This window comes from Salvelinus fontinalis, chromosome 23 (genome assembly GCF_029448725.1).
Source record: "Salvelinus fontinalis isolate EN_2023a chromosome 23, ASM2944872v1, whole genome shotgun sequence".
Taxonomy (NCBI): Eukaryota; Metazoa; Chordata; class Actinopteri; order Salmoniformes; family Salmonidae; genus Salvelinus; species Salvelinus fontinalis.
The window spans coordinates 33,652,902-33,672,006 of record NC_074687.1 but is presented as its reverse complement, the minus strand read 5'-3'; the positions used below and the strand labels follow the sequence as shown (position 1 = coordinate 33,672,006).

Here is a 19,105-nt window from a genome sequence, read left to right as displayed (position 1 = left end):
GCACGAGGACAGATGCAGAGCCTCGGTCTAACGCCATTAAAAGGTAATTTACCACCTTCACAAGTGCAGTGATGGGGTCTAAAACCAGACTGAAGCGTTTCGTATACATTGTTTGTCTTCAGGAAGGCAGTGAGTTGCTGCTTCACAGCAGGAATGGGAGATTAGATATAGGCCTATATATTTTTTTTTTTCTGGGTCAAGGTTTGGCTTTTTCAAGAGAGGGCCAAGCACAGGGAGCAGCACTTTCAGTAGTTTAGTTGGAATAGGGTCCAATATGTAACTTCGAAGTTTTAGAGGCCAGGATTATTTTCATCAATGTGTCACGCTGCGTGGTGCAGCGTTGTAAACGCTTAAAAATAAACAATCGTGAAGCTTAACAGGGCTATAGTGCCACTAACAAAGATAACTACCCACAAATGCGAAAGGAAAAAAGGCTGCCTAAGTATGATTCCCAATCAGAGACAATGATAGACAGCTGCCTCTGATTGAGACCACACCCGGCCAAACACAAAGAAATAGAAAACATAGAAATAAAGAAACTAGAATGCCCACCTTAGTCACAGATATAGTTGCGCTTGGTGACCTCTGACTGTTTCATCCTAACATAGTTGGTGCCGACGTGGATAACAATATCCCTATACTCTCTACACTCGCCAGTTTTAGCTTTAGCCAGCACCATCTTCAGATTAGCCTTAACGTTGGTAGCCCTGCCCCCTGGTAAATAGTGTATGATCGCTGGATGATTAGTTTTAAGTCTAATACTGAGGGTAATGGAGTTGCCAATGACTAGGGTTTTCAATTTGTCAGAGCTAATGGTGGGAGGCTTCGGCGTCTCAGGCCCCGTACCGGGAGGAGTAGAGACCAGAGAAGGCTCGGCCTCTGACTCCCGACTCGCTGCTTAATGGGGAGAACCGGTTGAAAGTTTGTCGGCTGAATGAGCGACACCGGTTGAGCATTCCTACAGCATTTCCCTCCAGAAGCCATGAGAAAGTTGTCTGGCTGCGGGGACTGTGCGAGTTGATTTATACTATTATCTGTACTTACTGGTGGTACAGATGCTGTTTCATCCTTTCCTACACTGAAATTACCCTTGCCTAACAATTGCGTCTGAAGCTGGGCTTGCAACACAGCTATCCCCGCCATAAGGCGATCGGTCTCCTGTATATTATGCGTACAGCGAATGCAATTAGAAGGCATCATGTTAAATGTTACTACTTAGCTTTGGCTGGTGGAGGTCCTGATGAACCACGTCCAGATAAAGCGTCCGGAGTGAAAAAGTTGAATGAAAAAAAATGTTGAGCGAGGGAAAAAAGGCACAGCAGCACGTAAACAAGTCTGCAAGTTGTGACCGGAATATGCTGTTTAACCCCAAATTGAAAAAACAGTGGTGATGCGTTATTAGCCAACTAGTATAGCACAACTGGATGAAAACATCACGTTTGCAGACGACACAACAGTAGTAGGCTTGATTACCAACAACAACGAGACCGCCTACAGGGAGGAGGTCCCGTGTGGCTCAGTTGGTAGAGCATGGTGCTTGCAACGCCAGGGTTGTGGGTTCGTTTCCCACGGGGAGCCAGTCCAAAAACGTATGAATGTATGTACTTGTAAGTCGCTCTGGATAAGAGCGTCTGCTAAATGACTTAAATGTAAATGTGAGGTGAGGGCTCTCGGAGTGTGGCGTCAGGAAAAGAACCTCTCACTCAACGTCAACAAAACAAAGGAGATGATCGTGGACTTCAGGAAACAGCAGAGGAAGCACCCCCCCCATCCACATTGACGGGACAGCAGTGGAGAAGGTGGAAAGTTAAGTTCGGCGTACATATCACTGACAAACTGAAATGGTCTACCCATAGAGACAGTGTGGTGAACAGCGCCTCTTCAACCTCAGGACGCCTCTTCAACCTCAGGAGGCTGAAGAAATTTGGCTTGTCACCTAAAACCATCAAACTTTTACAGATGCACAATTGAGAGCATCCTGTTGGGCTGTCTCACCGCCTAGTACGGCAACTGCACCGCCCACAACCGCAGGGCTCACCAGAGGGTGGTGCGGTCTTCTCAAGCATCACCGGGGGCAAACTACCTGCGCTCCAGGACACATACAGCACCCGATGTCACAGGAAAGCCAAAAAGAACATCAAGGACAACCACCACCCGAGCCACTGCCTGTTCACCCCGCTACCATCCAGAAGGCGAGGTCAGTACAGCTGCATCAAAGCTGGGACCGAGAGACTGAAAAACAGCTTATATCTCAAGGCCATCAGACTGTTCAACAGCCATCACTAGCACAGTGAGGCTGCTGCCTACATACAGACTTGTAAGCACGGGCCACTTTAATAAATGGAACACTAGTCACTTTAAAAATGTTTACATATCTTGCATTACTCATATCATATGTATATACTGTATTCTATACTATCTATTGCATCTTAGCCTATGCCGCTCTGATATTGCTCTGACATTGCTCATCCATATATTTATATATTCTTATTCCATTGTAAATGTTACTTAGATTTGTGTGTATTAGGTATTTGTTAGATATTGCTCCACTGTCAGAACTAGAAGCACAAGTATTTCGCTACACTCACAATAACATCTGCTTACCATGTGTATGTGACCAATAACATTTTATTTGATGCCACCAGAGGTCTCTACACAGCCCCCAAGTCCAAAACAGACTATGGGAGGCGCACAGTACTACATAGACAGAGCCATGACTAAATGGAATCAAGTAACTCATCCAAGCAGTACAATTAGATTGAAAAAACTGAAAAAAAGACACCTTATGGAACAGCGGGGACTTTGAAGAAACATAGGCACAGACACATGCATACAAATGTAACAGATGTTTATCTACTCTACTTGCATTGTGTTTTGTCCAAATAAATCACCCCTGTCTGTGGTCCCAGTTGAGCATTATTTATTATCTGCTGTTGTTAAATAGGAAACAGCACGTTAGTTGTGCATGGCTTGATGATATTGATGGCTGTTGATGGTAAAATGCCTTGCATCACATTTTCATACTGGGGCTAAACAAAATACAATACAAAATATAACATGTGTAAATACCTGTTATTAAATAGGGCTTGATGATGTGCAGGGCTTGATGATGTTGATGGCTGTCGATGGTAAAGTCTGTAGCATGAAAACAACTGTGTTAGCAGTGGGCTTATGTGACCAGCACACTAACTAACACACTTATATACAGCAATCATATACCAAAGCACATCCCAGAAAGCCCCTAAATCCCTAACAGGTACCATATACCCACACATGTATGAAATCAGTAATGTACAGCAAACTTGTACACACTGTAAAATAGAAAACAGTATTCAGAACGTGACCTACCCCTTGCCTCACATTTTCATACTGGGGAGACCTGACGTTCGCGATCTCCCCCTATCTGCAAGCGGGGCCAATCACAACACGCCTTATTGTCATCAGAATTGAACAAACCAATAAGAATGCTTGAACATTAAATACACCTTTCTTTAGAGGCAAGTGGAAACATAACCATCCCTGTTACACAAACACACAATAACATACACTATACACACGTACACATAGATTTTGTGTTGTAGATATGTGGTAGTAGAGTAGGTTCCTGAGGGCTACACACTTAATATGTTGTGAAATCTGTTGTGAATGTATTGTCATGTTTTAAACAATTTGTATAACTGCCTTCATTTTGCTGGACCCCAGGAAGAGTAGCCAAGGCAGCAGCTAATGGGATCCATAATAAATACAAATACAAACGTTACTTTAACAGGCTAGGTTAGCTAACGTTAGCTTGGTAGATTATAGCCACGTTAATGTTAGACAACAATACAAACCTAGTACACATACACCAAAGACACAGCTCACAGTGAATGGCAAAATGTTTTGCCTAACTGAAATTCCTTATCATCTCTGCTAACCAAGACCATGAGGAAGACTCACTGAAAGTTTGAAACAGAGCATAACAAATCTGCTCAATTAGCTTATTCGCTTGAAATATGCCCACTTCGGTTGATCAGCCCACTTCTGTTTACACATCACTTTCAAAGACTCTCCACACATGACTCTGAAAATGCGGCAAGTCAATAAAGTTATGCCACAGACTAAGTTACGTACCAAATTTCGTGTTTACTGGATGTACACTACAATGTATACTACAATAAATTAATGTACACTACAATACCAAAAGTATGTGGACACCTGCTCATCGAACATTTCATTCCAAAATCATGGGAATTAATATGGAAATGGTCCGTTGTTGCTATAACTGCCTCCACTCTTCTGGGAAGGCTTTCCACTAGATGCTGGAACATTGCTGCAGGGACTTGCTTCCATTCAACCACAAGAGCATTAGTGAGGTTGGGCACTAATGTTGGGCGATTAGGCCTGGCTCGCAGTTGGCATCCCAATTAATCCCAAAGGTGTTTGTTGGGGTTGAGGTCAGGCCAGCCTGTGCAGGCCAGTCAAGTTCTTCCACAACGATCTCGACAAACCATTTCTGTATGGAACTCGCTTTATGCACGCGGGGGGGGGGGGGGGGCATTGTCATGCTGAAACAGGAAAGGGCCTTCCCCAAACTGTTGCCAGATCTGTATAGAATGTCATGCTGTAGAAAAACAGCCCCAGACCATTATTCTTCCACCATTAAACTTTACAGTTGGCACTATGCATCTCCTGGCATCCGCCAAACCCAGATTTGTCCATCGGACTGCCAGATGGTGAAGCGTGATTCATCACTCCAGAGAATGCGTTTCCACTGCTCCAGAGTCCAATGGCGGCGAGCTTTACACCACTCCAGCCGACGCTTGGCAGTGTGCATGGTGATTTTAGGTTTGTGTGCGGCTGCTCGGCTATGGAATCCCATTTCATGAAGCTCCCGATGAACAGTTATTGTGCTGAAGTTGCTGTCAGAGGCAGTTTGGGACTATGTTGTGAGTGTTGCAACTGAGGATAGACGATTTTTACGCGCTATGCACTTTAGCACTCTGCAGTCCAGTTCTGTGATCTTCACTGCTTAGCCATTGCTACTCTTAGTTGTTTCCACTTCAAAATAACAGCACACACAGTTGACCGGGGCAGCTCTATCGGTGGAGTAATTTGACAAACTGACTGACTTGTTGGAAAGGTGGCATCATAAGACGATGCCACATTGAAAGTCACTGAGCTCTTCAGTAAGGCCATTCGACTGCCAATGTTTGTCTATGGAGATTGCCTAGTGTGGCTGAAATAGTTGAATCCACTAATTTGAAGGGGTGTCCACATACTACTGTATATATTGTGTACGTTGCAAAACTGAAAACTATGTTTTGGTTGGTAATGTGAACCATAGATTAAGCTATAATACACACATATTTTATGTTAATAACTGTTTATTATAATTCAACAACAGGTGCATCCGGCGTTCTGTTTTCTGCTATGTGCAGTTTGCGCCACCTTGTGGACTCATGCTTTCAAGTTGCTGAAAACCCCCACTATTGATTGAGTTGCATTCACTCATACCATTCAATCCATTACTGAATTTATATCTATTACTTGTAAAACCAGATCAACTGTAGGCAACATTGAAAAGTAACCTATTATAATAGTTAATATCAAACTAGAAAATATATTTACAAACCAATAGCTTAAGTAATTATTGTCAATCAAGTCGGCCCAGGTAGCCTATCGCTATCACACTAAAGGCTATTATTTTCCAACAATAAATTAGAGAAATAGTGTATGGAATCCAAACCCAGTGATACTGTATATTGACAGTAGTTTTTTTGAGCGGGGTTCTTGCATTTTGCGCATGGTTGCGTGCAAGGATTTAGAGGGAGGGGTGAAAAAGTTGCTGTGTCTCAAATGACAATTGAGCATCACATGGCAGTCTTATGTCTAGCAAATGCATGTGCTGACAATCAGATCTCTCCTACACAAGTGAAACAAAATAACCTTAATTTAGGATTCTGCACACGTCAGAGTTGAGAGGGAGGGGTTTGGGGTCTGTTGCTGCTGATGCTGTGGTGTGGATATTGCGTTTATCTTTCTTCTAGTCATCGCCGCCTTCACTTCGTACCTGTCAACACCGGCGGCATTCGCGCCCTAGATGGCTGCACTTGGCAGTCCTTTGTGAGATTATTTTCCCGAGGATTTTTGACCTATAAGTAAACCATGACTGACCCAACGACACAAGATTCCTTTCCCGTCCCGGATCCCACAATCGTGGATCCTTCAGCTGTAAGAAACGGCGGATGCGCTCCGGAGGCGAACCTATCCAAAAGACCGAGTCAGGGCGATCCTTTCAGTATGGACCGGGACCAAGAGATGAAAATCACGGACAGTGTTGAGGGACAAGGTAGTAAGTAATGCAGGGATTACAAACTTTATTGTTGTAAAAGTAAATCCCCACTTCGATGTGATTGATTGGCACTTCTGGACTTTACTTATAGGCCTACCATCTAGAAAGTGTTTTTAAAATATATAAATTATGAATTTGCTCAATTGTTAATGTGTTCTTCTAATAATTTACAACGTGCATAATAGCCTATCAAATACATGGCAATATGTCACACATTTCTTTGAGAGACAAATAATAGTCAAGCATTTTTCTTGTCATTATATTTATCAAGGTGTTAATTGAGTTTGACATCTATTTTTTCTCGATGAATCACAAAAACCCTTATGTGAATGTGTATAGGTTATCAAACAATACAAAAATGAATGTACATTCTGAGCCCTAACTCAGTCTGTAACATATATATATTTTAAGAGAGATAATAAGATACAGTTTACAAAACAGTCCTGCAAGAGAGTAGAGAGTCTTTGGTGATGCAGTGGTTATGACAATTCACTCAATATTCAGAAGTTTTGTCACTCTCTCTCTCTTTCACACTCACTCGCTTACTCACACACACACACACACACACACACACACACACACACACACACACACACACACACACACACACACACACACACACACACACACACACACACACACACACACACACACACACACACACACACACACACTCTTGTTTTAAATCCCTGTTTGAAAGAATTGTGTTCACAACCACAAAATGTGCTATTGTCCTCAGAAAGGTGGTGAGGACATCATTAATCTTTACTTTATGGTCATGCAACATAATCATACATGATTACTATAGCTTATTTGAACTCAATACCTGACATAAATTCTATACATAACCTATGTTATATACACTTATAAAACTGGTTGTTTGGATCCTGGATGCTGATTGGACAAGCAGCGTTCCAAGCCGTGCTGTATTGGCAGTCACAGACACACACATATGCCTGCTAAAAGTTCCATCTGAAAATGATCACTACGCCCCCCTAAGAATATCATGTTCATTGTTGCTGTCCGAATCATCCAGTGGTGTAGTGGTATACCCACTTATTTTCCCGGGGGCGTTCCGTATACTCACTTCTTAATCCCCACTGATACGTACCAAAGTAGTGTAGTGGAGGTATACGCCGTTTTAATTAAGAAGGCTGATGGAACAGATCAGCATGTTTAGCTTAAAATGTTGATAAACTATTATTCCTTCACTTTTTAGTCGCGACAATGTACAGACAGACGGCGGTAGGCCTTCGCTTAAATGTTCCAAAATGCAATTTGCTGGAAAACAACGTTCTATAACGTGCACCGCACATGCGAGCGGTTTCATGGACCGAGATAGACATATCTATTAGAAATTTAGAGAGAGGGGGGATTTAAACATGCAACAACTATCGTGGGTTGCTAATATGACTAGGATAATGCCTTTGGCTGCTAGACAATGAAAGACAGAAAATCAATAGAACATTAGAAAGCATATGAGTAAGTCATACAAATAATTGCCTCCACATATCTATCGTGGGATGTTGGCTATGGGCTACTTTCAAGTAAGGTAGGCCTAAAACATGCCTCATAATATGAAGTAAAACGTCCAAGTTTCAAACAAATAAGGAATAGCGTATATGTTTTCTAGCGATGCGAATGGTAGGCCTAACCATCTTCTGGTAGATGGAAAAGCTTTCCCAAAACCTTGTCTATTAAATGTTAACTACAGTAGCTACAAAGTAGCTTTGTCTGTCAGAATGATATCATGATTATTTGCATCAATCCAATAGCCATTTATTTTGCAAACTCCAACTCATGTGGTACAGAAACACCGCTAATCAAACAACAGTGCTCGGTGCTTCTACACTTTAATTAAGGGTAACTACACTTAAAAATATAAATTTCTTACATTTTTCCAAGACCTCAAAAGTGGTCTCCTGATGTAGTTTGAGCATGGTTATGGACTTGGAACTGTGTTTCCCAACCCTGGCCCTCGTGTACCCCCAGCAGCACACATTATTGTTGTAGCCCTGGACAACCACACCTCATCCTCTTCCATTGAGGGCTTGATGATTAGTTGACAAGTTGAATCAGGTGTGCTTGTCCAGGGTCACAATAAAAAAAAGTGTACTGTTGGAGGTACCCCAGGACCAGATTTTGGAAACACTGACTTAGAATATTAAATTTTTTGTTTGTTTCTGTTAAAAAAAAGTGTGACTTTGAGAGTGAAAACCTGAAAAAAAATTGGAAAAATCTGAAACCTGTGATTTTTATTTTTACAAGTATCTGTTTCAATGGTAGGATTACTAGTAGCATACTTGCACAGTACAGCTTGGGTTGGCCTGACTGTGAAAGACCAATATGGGATTGATCATTTTAGGGAATTCAGAGTGCATGTCACTGTTTCTCCCTTTTAATTTTTCACACAGGGCGCCTTTCCTTCACGGTGTTTGAATAAAAAAAATAAAAAAAATCAGTATACCCACTTCTCCAGACACCACTATACCACTGGAATCATCTCTTGTAATTATCTTGTATTTATCCTAACTCACACATTATTTCCCCATGCTTCCAGCCTAGTATTTAGTTTGGTACAGCGGTGGTTAATATAACCCTGTCCAACCTCGGAAACAATGTTTCACTTTTGAATTTCTATTTCTGTAGTACCATACATAGAGTGAACGAGACAACCACGTTGCATCGTGCATAAGAACAACCATTAGCTGTGTTCTATTGGCCATATACCACACCACCTCGGGCCTTATTGCTTAATTCTTACATGTTCTATGTTTGAGCATCGTTCATTATTTTCCATAGAACGCATAGCCCCTCGTTGATTATCCTTTACATGATCTCGTTCACAAGTTTGATCATAATCCCTTTGTTATCCACATGGAGGCTTGAAAATTATAAAAAATATTACTGGATTGTCACAGATGCCTCTGGAACTTTCATTGCGCACACCTGGCCCCTATTCCCACTGATTGTATTTGTATATATGTGTCCTTTGTTCACCATGGTGGGGTTGATTATTGTTACTAGGTCCGTTGGTGCGTGTGAGTACCTGTGCTGTGTGTTTTGGGCTTTCGTGCCCTTGTGAATTGCACAGATGATTACGGGTCTCGTCCCAAGTGTTAATCATTGTGTTCGTGTGTGATTTATTCGAGGTACTCCTCGCTCTTTTGTTTGGGTTTCAACTCTGTGTTTTTGTATAGTGTTTGTTTGGTCTTCGTCCCCGTGTCTTTACACGGCACGCCGTAATTTGGGTGCAATAAATACCCCTATTACGCATTCCTTCGTCTGTCTCCCGAATCTCTTTATACCAACGTGACATGGATATGACCAAGGATATGACCAAGGCCCCAATTGTGCTTATCATAACTCCCACCCCCACTTGGCATTCATCTTTGTAATAGTGTGAGATTACACATGGTGGCCCCTTCCATGCCAAATTATTAACACATTTTCTTTTTTGCTTTATGCTGTAATATTTATATTTACGCTTAATGGAAATCCATTACCAATTGGGTCATATGATGACCAGAGCCGTTGTAATGAGATGGTAATAAGGTAATATAACATATAATTTCCCTAAACATTATAGTATTTAGTATCTCAATCAATCTCGGTAGAAATTTTACAAATAGAGAGGTTCAAGACCCTCATAAGACATCACAGTAAAATAGAAGGATGTATTGCAAAAATAAACAATACAATGGTAGTGAACTGGGAAAGATGGGTTAGTCTGTGGACATCTGAGGGTTGGAATTAAGATTGGAGTGATTGGTTGATTGGCAGATGTGCTTGGATTCCAGTGCAATTAGGAAATAAACTTATATATAATTTGTATGTTTTCCATTAAGTCCTCCAATCAGGGGAGAGGGGGGTATCGGCATAATAAATAAAACAATACAGTATATATAAAAAAAGGGGATTAGAAATTATGCAAGTAATGTTACTTGATAGACTTCAATTCTATCTGCTTATTTCATAGCTGATTTATCCCCCCGCCAAGGACCGCCTACTGTAGTTCTGTAAGTACCTATCAAAAGCGTCTGTTGAAGACAGACAGGTAAAGTGGTGAATGAGGTGAAATCCTAACTTCCTTAAAAGGAGCCACTCACCTGCCCTCTGGTTATTCTGAAGCATGCTTCTTTTCCTCACACTCTTGCAAGCAGGGGAATGCGATGATTGATGTCACTCATATTATTAGTTCTCTTTCAAATACTTGACAATTTTTAAAATATTTTTTATATATATAGTCACATAAACCAGATAGGTGTAGTAAAATGTGTTAATTTACAGGGTCAGCCATAGTAGAACACCACCCCTGGAGCAAATTAATGTTAAATTCCTTGCTCAAGTGCACATCGATAGATTTTTCACCTTGTTTGCGCATGTATTCAAACCAACGATCTTTGTGTTTCTTGCCCAATGCTCTAACCGCTAGGCTACCTGCCACCCTAATTTCACTGCATCACTATGGGGATATGGCCAACATCTGTATCGCAAAACATACTTTCCGAAGCCAGGGAAGTCCCAAAATCAGCAACACTCAGAGGTCCCGAAACTAAGGGAGTACTGCCCCAAAAAGATGCAGAGACAACCCATTAAGGGAAAAACCTCATAACAAAGTGAGGGGAAGCCCAATACAAGGCGCATACAGTGCCAACAAGAAAATAGCTTCAAGTGTTTTGTCCAAATACTCATGGATTCTAGTAATAAAAGAATGGACGACCTGACCAGAGAGGTCCAGGACCTGAAGAACAGTTTGCAGTTTTCTCAGGGTCAGCTCGATGAGTTGAAACAGGAGAACGGCAAGAAGACAGCAATCTGTAAGTCATTGATAGAGGACATCAGTTCTGTGTATGAATCCATGATAGCAATGATTGTCTCGAGGGACAATCAAGGCAGAACAACATGGTTGTGGATGGAATTGCAGAATCTCCACATGAGACATGGATGGAATCTGAGGACAAAGTGAGGGAAATGATCTCTGAGAAATTGAAGATGGACCACAGGAAGATTGAGGTGGAGCACGCCCACAGGACTGGAAAACCCACCCCCGGCCCAGGTGATAGGCCCAGGCCAATAGTGGTCAAGTTCCTGAGGTTCAAGGACAAGGTAGCTGTTCTGGAAAGAGCAAAGATCCCAGCAACTGATCCCAGCCATGAAAGCTGCCAGAGTGCATGGGGACATTGCTTGCATCTGTTATGACAGGCTCATTGTCCACCCTCCCTCCCAGAAGCCTGGAAGGGATGAGAGAGCCAAGCCTATGGTTTCGTAGCTTCAACCCCGCAGCACACACACACACACACACACACACACACACACACACACACACACACACACACACACACACACACACACACACACACACACACACACACACACACACACACACACCAATTGATTAATGGACTGCTGAAGGTATATGTTTTTCTCTTGCTTTGTTTGCTCTTTTCAGTTTTATGTCCCCCTCTGATAAGGTTCATGAAATCAATAACTTGCTAATATCAGATAACATTCATATATTAGCCATTTATGAGACTCACTTAAATAATTAATTTGATGATACATCAGTAGCAATACAAGGATATAACATCTATAGAAGAGGTAGAAATTATTTTGGGGGAGGTGTTGCTGTATATATTCAGAGCCATATCCCTGTAATGCTTAGAGAAGATCTTATGTCAAGTGTTATTGAAGTGTTGTGGTTGCAGGTTCACTTGGCACATCTAAAGCCTTTTCTTTAGGGGTATTGCTATGGGCCACTAAGTGCTAACAGTCAGTATCTAAATAATATGTGTGAAATGCTTGATAGTGTATGTGATGTAAACAGAGAGGTCTACTTTCTTGGGGACCTGAATATTGACTGGTTTTCATCAAGCTGTCCGCTCAACAGGAAGCTTCTTACTGTAAACAGTGCCTGTAATCTGGTTCAGGTTATTAATCAACCTACCAGGGTGTTTACAAACACTACAGGAACAAGATCATCTACATGTATCGATCACATTTTTACTAATGCTGTAGAACTTTGTTCTAAAGCTGTATCCGTACCCATTGGATGCAATGATCACAATATAGTGGCTATATCGAGGAAAGCCAAAGTTACAACAGCTGGGCCTAAAATAGTGTATAAGAGATCATACAAAAGATTTTGCTGTGACTCTTAGGTGGATGATGTTAAAAATATGTGTTGCTCTGATGTGATTAATGAGGAGCATCCAGATGCTGCACTTTACACAATTTATGCAATTGCTTCTTCCAATTATTGATAAACATGCACCTGTCAAGAAACTGACTGTTAGAACTGTTAAGGTACCATGGATTGAGGAATAATTGAAAAACTGTATGGTTGGAAGAGATGGGGCAAAAGGAGCAGCTAATAAGCCTGGCTGCACATCTGACTGGTTTACTTCTTGCAAATTGAGAAATTATGTGACTAAACTCAACAAAAAGAAGAATAAACTTTATTATGAAGCCAAGATCAATGATATAAAGAATGATTTTTTTTGAGTACTTTAAATGAAATTATGGGCAGAAAGACAAATTCAACTCCATCTTTCATCGAATCAGATGGCTTATTCATCACAAAACCATTTGATGTTGCCAATTATTTTAATTATTATTTCATTGGCAAAGTGGGCAAATTTAGGCAGGAAATGCCAACAATGAACAGCAATTGTATTCATGCATAAAAATAAAAAAAATAATGAAAGAAAAGCATTGCAAGTTTGAATTTTGTAAAGTTAGTGTGGGAGAGGTGTAAAAATGATTGTTATCGATCAATAATGACAAACCTCCTGGCATTGACAACTTAGATGGAAAGCTACTGAGGATGGTAGCTGACTATATAGCCACTCCTATCTGTCATATCTTTAATCTGTAAACTGTCTAGGTCAAAACATATAGATTCAATGATTGTAAATATGGGAAGAGGTCTAGCCGTAAAAAAGAGATACTCTACTTTTTTGACACCACACTTCAAAAAGTATGTTCTGCAGGCTCTAGTTTTGTCTAATCTTGATTATTGTCCAGTCGTGTGGTACAGTGCTGCAAGGAAAGACCTAGTTAAGCTGGCCAAGAACAGAGCGGTACGTTTTGCTCTTAATTGTAATCAGAGAGCTGGTATAAATACTATGGAGTCTTTCTTGGCTAAGAGTTGAGGAGAGACTGACTGAATCACTTCTTCTTTTTATAAGAAACATTAATGTGTTGAAAATCCCAAATTGTTTGCATTGTCAACTTACACACAGCTCTGACACACGTACCCCACCAGACATGCCACCAGGGGTCTTTTCACAGTCCCCACATCCAGAACAAATTCAATAAAGCGTACAGTATTATATAGAGCCCTTATTGGATGGAACTTCTCGTATTGCTCAAATAAACAGCAAACCTGGTTTGAAAGAAACAGATAAAGCAAAACCTCGCGACACAACGCCTCTCCCCTATTTGACCTAGATAGTGTGTGTGTATGTACTGATATGTAGGCTACGTGTGCCTTTAAAAAAAAATGTATGTCGTTCTGTCCTTGTCTATTGATGTTCTGTATTATGTCATTCTGTATTATGTTTCATGTTTTGTGTGGACCCCAGGAAGAGTAGCTGCTGCTTTTGCAACAGCTAATGGGGTTCCTAATAAAATACCAAATACCAACTGAGATATGTTCCAAAAACAGTTCCCAATAGGTAAACTCATCAGAATATTGTCCCAATGAGAGAAGAGCATGACACCCTTGCCCAAGCGCTCTTACAATCCAAGTTGATGCGAACCGCACGAACTGGACAACGACAGCGACACCTTTCTAGGGAAGGCGACAGGTGAAAAGCCATAGTCTCCTAAGGTGCAACAATGCGAGAAGAAAAAAAATTGACCCGAGCCAAAGATGGGTTTCGGTACATTAACCTAAAAAACCTCTGGGCAGACTACAGGCGCGAACAGTGGCTGGTAGAGCACAGTCCAGACATACGCTTAGGGCAGTAGTAAAGCATAAGTTGGAGAAATATTATATCTCCAAGCTTTTATTTATTTTATTTATTTTTATTTTACCGTTATTTTACCAGGTAAGTTGACTGAGAACACGTTCTCATTTGCAGCAACGACCTGGGGAATAGTTACAGGGGAGAGGAGGGGGATGAATGAGCCAATTGTGCTTTAAGCACAATAGACATGCCCCAGGACGAGCTAAAAGCTTAGCGACTGGGCATAAGCAACATGCCCCCCTTAGAGACGACACAACAGTTATGGATAAACTGTATAACTGTCGGGGCCTTGGCAGGCAGAGAAAGATGAACCTTCTCTCCATCCAAAAGATCCCGCAGGGAGTATAGGACCATGGAAAACAGAGTGTAGGAAGGAACAATCTGTATAGTCACACCACTTCTCCACAAAAAATGTAACAACTGTAAAACAGAGAGCGTGCATAAGAGGCTGGCACTCTTTTCCTACTCTCTCCCCCCCCTTTTTCTCTCATCAGCTATCCCCGAAGGCTAAAGTGTCCTAGCCTGACGACTTATACTAAATTCTTCCACTGCTCTATTGCTTGGTAAATACTTTAGTCTGAGACTGCCACTATTGAAGTTGTTTGTGGTGACGAGGGGCATGGGTGGTGTTGTACAAAACAAAGTCATCAGCGATTGGATTGTCTCTAACAAATCAGAATATCAAAGCCAATGACACTTCTTTTTAATTTTTTAATTTTTTTATCCCCTTTTCCCCCCAATTTTCGTGGTATCCAATCGCTAGTAATTACTATCTTGTCTCATCGCTACAACTCCCGTACGGGCTCGGGAGAGACGAAGGTCGAAAGCCATGCGTCCTCCGAGGCACAACCCAACCAAGCCGCACTGCTTCTTTAACACAGCGCGCCTCCAACCCGGAAGCCAGCCGCACCAATGTGTCGGAGGAAACACCGTGCACCTGGCCCCCTTGGCTAGCTGCGCCCAGCCCGCCACAGGAGTCGCTGGAGCGCGATGAGACAAGGAAATCCCTACCGGCCAAACCCTCCCTAACCCGGACGACGCTAGCCCAATTGTGCGTCGCACCACGGACCTCCTGGTCGCGGCCGGCTGCGACAGAGCCTGGGGGCGAACCCAGAGACTCTGGTGGCGCAGTTAGCACTGCGATGCAGTGCCCTAGACCACTGCGCCACCCGGGAGGCCCAATGACACATTTTCTAACTGCCTACCACCGCTCAGTCAGACTGCTCTATCAAATCATAGACTTAATTATAATATAATAACACACAGAAATACGAGCCTTAGGTCATTAATATGGTCAAATCCGGAAACTATCATTTCGAAAACAAAACGTTTATTCTTTCAGTGAAATACAGAACCGTTCTGTATTTTATCTAAGGGGTGGCATCCCTAAGTCTACATATTGCTGTTACATTGCACAACCTTCAATGTTATGTCATAATTATGTACAATTCTGGCAAATTAATTACTGTCTTTGTTAGGAAGAAATGGTCTTCACACAGTTCGCAACAAGCCAGGCGGCCCAAACTGCTGCATATACCCTGACTCTGACTGCACAGAACGCAAGAGAAGTGACACCATTTCCCTAGTTAAAATGAAATTCATGTTAGCATGCAATATTAACTAAATATGCAGGTTTAAAAATATATACTTGGGTATTCACTTTTTAGAAAGGCATTGATGTTTATGATTAGGTACACATTGGTGCAACGACAGTGCTTTTTTCGTGAATGTGCTTGTTAAATCATCCGTTTGGCAAAGTAGGCTGTGATTCAATGATAAATTAACAGGCACCGCATCGATTATATGCAACGCAGGACAAGCTAGATAAACTAGTAATATCATCAACCATGTGTAGTTAACTAGTGATTATGTTAAGATTGATTGTTTTTCATAAGGTAAGTTTAATGCTAGCTAGCCCCTTACCTTGGCTCCTTGCTGCACTCGCATAACAGGTAGTCAGCCTGTCACGCAGTCTCTTCGTGGAGTGCAATGTAATCGGCCATAATCGGTGTCCAAAAATGCTGATTACCGATTGTTATGAAAACTTGAAATCGGCCCTCCCGATTAATCGGTCGACCTCTAGCATAAAGCAATCACAGGTGTTGATCAGGAGAGCTAAGACAACACCGGGTAAATGGCGATGAATGGGAAGAGCGGGTCAGTTAGGTACATATAGGACCTGAGTTGAAGGTTTGGGCCGACTGGTAAACAAAATGAAGTACCGTGTTATTGAAACAGTCCAGGGGGCATCAGCTGTGTAGCCGAGTGATCATAGGGTCAAAAGAGCAGCAATAGGCGAGTCAGGGTGCCGTTCGGTAGTCACTACTACGCTAGGCGAGCAGGGGACACAGCGTTCAGAAAAGCTAGCGGGCTTGGGCTAGTAAATGGTTCTTCGGCGACATCGTAACAGAATAGCCTGTTGAGACCACATCGGGCGATCACGTCGGCAGTCCAGTCGTGATGGATCGGCGGGGCTCCGTGTTGACAATAAAGGGTCCAGGCCAATTGGCAAAGGAGGTATTGTAGCCCTAGAATTAGCTGGTATATGGGCCTAGCTCGAGGCTAGCTCAAGGCTAGCTAGTGCTTACTTCAGGACAGAGGTGTTAGCTAACAGTAGCCACTCGTTTGCAGCTAGCTAGCTGCGATGATCCGGTGTAATGATCCAGAGCGGCAGGAATCCGGTGATATGGTAGAGAGAAGCAGTCTGATATGCTCTGGGTTGATATCGCGCTGTGCAGACTGTCAGGTGTCGTCTGAGCTAAGGCTGGCGGGTTACCGAGAAAAATGTGAAGACCATTAGCCGTGGCTAACAAAGACTAGTAGCTAGTTAGCTGACTAGCTCCTGTTGGGAGTTCCGGTTATAAGGAATAAAAATAGCAGATCCATACCACATTGGGTGAGGCGGGTTGCAGGAAAGTATATTTAGTTTGTAGATAGAAAGTGAGATTAAGATATATACGAAAAAGACTGGCTATTTACACGGGATAAGACGCGGGATAAGACAACGACAAATACACACGTTCTACTGCTACGCCATCATAGGCATTTGTATCTTAGCTCTTCCATCCCAAACGGCATGGTCACCATGTTTTGGGATGGGGTCTCCCTGGGCCCTCATAGGATTGTCTTGTCTACCAGGCTGCAGCAAGTCAGTATGGATAGATGCAGCAAGCGGGCTCTTTCGGGACAGAGCAGCCAGAACCATGACATAAGACATCAAGCAATAAAGCCTAAGGAAGAAGCAAACAACTGTGGCGCAGTATTCGTAATCCTGGGCAGCAGAACAGCTTCGTAACTGGTATGTCTTGGCCCTGCTCCATGAAGAAGGGTTTTCAAGAGCAAAGGCAGAGCAGGCAGTGACCCGGCTGCGTGAACCAATCACAGTAAAAAGCGGTAAGATGAAAAGCCGAAGCTTTGTGGACTCCCAAGACCGCAGAGCCATGAGGCTAGCCAGTCGGTCTAGTTAACACAAGCAAATAAACATGGGTTAAACTTGATGAGAGAATGGAGAATGGCCCCGGTGATGTACTGGGCTGTATGCACTACCCTCTGTAGTGCCTTGCAGTTGCCATACCAGGCAGTGATGAAACGTGTTGGTATTACAGACTCAGACAGGGAGAGGTTGAAAATGTCAGTGAAGACACTTGCCAGTTGGTCAGCGCATGCTCGGAGTACACGTCCCGGTAATCCGTCTGGCCCTGCGGCTTTGTGAATGTTGACCTGTTTAAAGGTCTTACTCACATCGGCTGCTTAGAGCATGATCACACAGTCGTCTGGAACAGCTGATGCTCTCATGCATTTTTCAGTGTTACCTGCCTCGAAGCGAGCATAGAAGTTATTCAGCTTGTCTGGTAGGCTCGTGTCACTGGGCAGCTCTCGTCTGTGCTTCCCTTTGTAGTCTGTAATGGTTTGCAAGCCCTGCCACATCCGACGGGCATCGGAGCCAGTGTAGTAGGATACGATCTTAGTCCTGTATTGACTAATACTTAATACTTAGACTGTTTGATGGTTCGTCGGAGGTCATAGCGAGATTTCTTATAAGCTTCCGGGTTAGAGTTCTGCTCCTTGAAAGCGACAGTGCGAATGTTGCCTGTAATCCATGGCTTCTGGTTGGGGTATGTACGTACAGTCATTGTGGGGACGAGGTCCTCAATGCACTTATTGATAAAGCAAGTGACTGATGTGGTGTACTCTTCAATGCCATCGGAGGAATCCCGGAACATATTCCAGTCTGTATTCCAATCTACTATCCCCCAAAGTTGACGTATTCTATTGGTGAACTTGTCCTTCTGTGAAATAAATATAAATTTAACACTCTTTGTTTCTGTCCATTTTGAGCCTGTAATCGAACCCACAAATGTTGATGCTACAGATACTCAACTAGTCTAAAGAAGGCCAGTTGTATTCCTTCTTTAATCAGTACAACAGTTTTCAGCTGTACTAACATAATTGCAAAAGGGTTTTCTAATGATCAGTTAGCCTTTTAAAATTATTAACTTGGATTAGCTAACACAACATGCCATTGGAACAAAGGAGTGATAGTTGCTGATAATGGGCCTCTGTATGCCTATGTAGATATTCCATAAAAAAATTGCTGTTTCCAGCCACAATAGTCATTTACAACATTAACAATGTTTACACTGTATTTCTGATCAATTTGATGTTATTTTAATGCACAAAAAATGTGCTTTTCTTTCAAAAACCTGGACCTTTCTAAGTGACCCAAACTTTTGAATGGTAGTGTACATGTTAGATATAACATATCTGTGTCTGTGTGTCTACAACTGTGCCTTTCTGC

General features: G+C 42.4%; 1 protein-coding gene across 2 annotated transcripts in view; it reads left to right on the top strand.

The window, feature by feature from the left end:
- Window positions 1–5,841: 5,841 nt before the first annotated feature.
- LOC129821172 (transmembrane protein 163-like) overlaps window positions 5,842–19,105 on the top strand; it is a 92,798-nt gene continuing 79,534 nt past the window's right edge. Inside the window, exon 1 of one of the 2 annotated variants that reach the window (XM_055878519.1) lies at window positions 5,842–6,331. In XM_055878519.1, coding sequence (XP_055734494.1) covers window positions 6,148–6,331 — 184 coding nt within the window. In that variant the 5' untranslated portion in view covers window positions 5,842–6,147. Of the gene's footprint in view, window positions 6,335–19,105 lie in introns of both variants that reach the window. The other variant, XM_055878518.1, reaches the window with a different exon arrangement.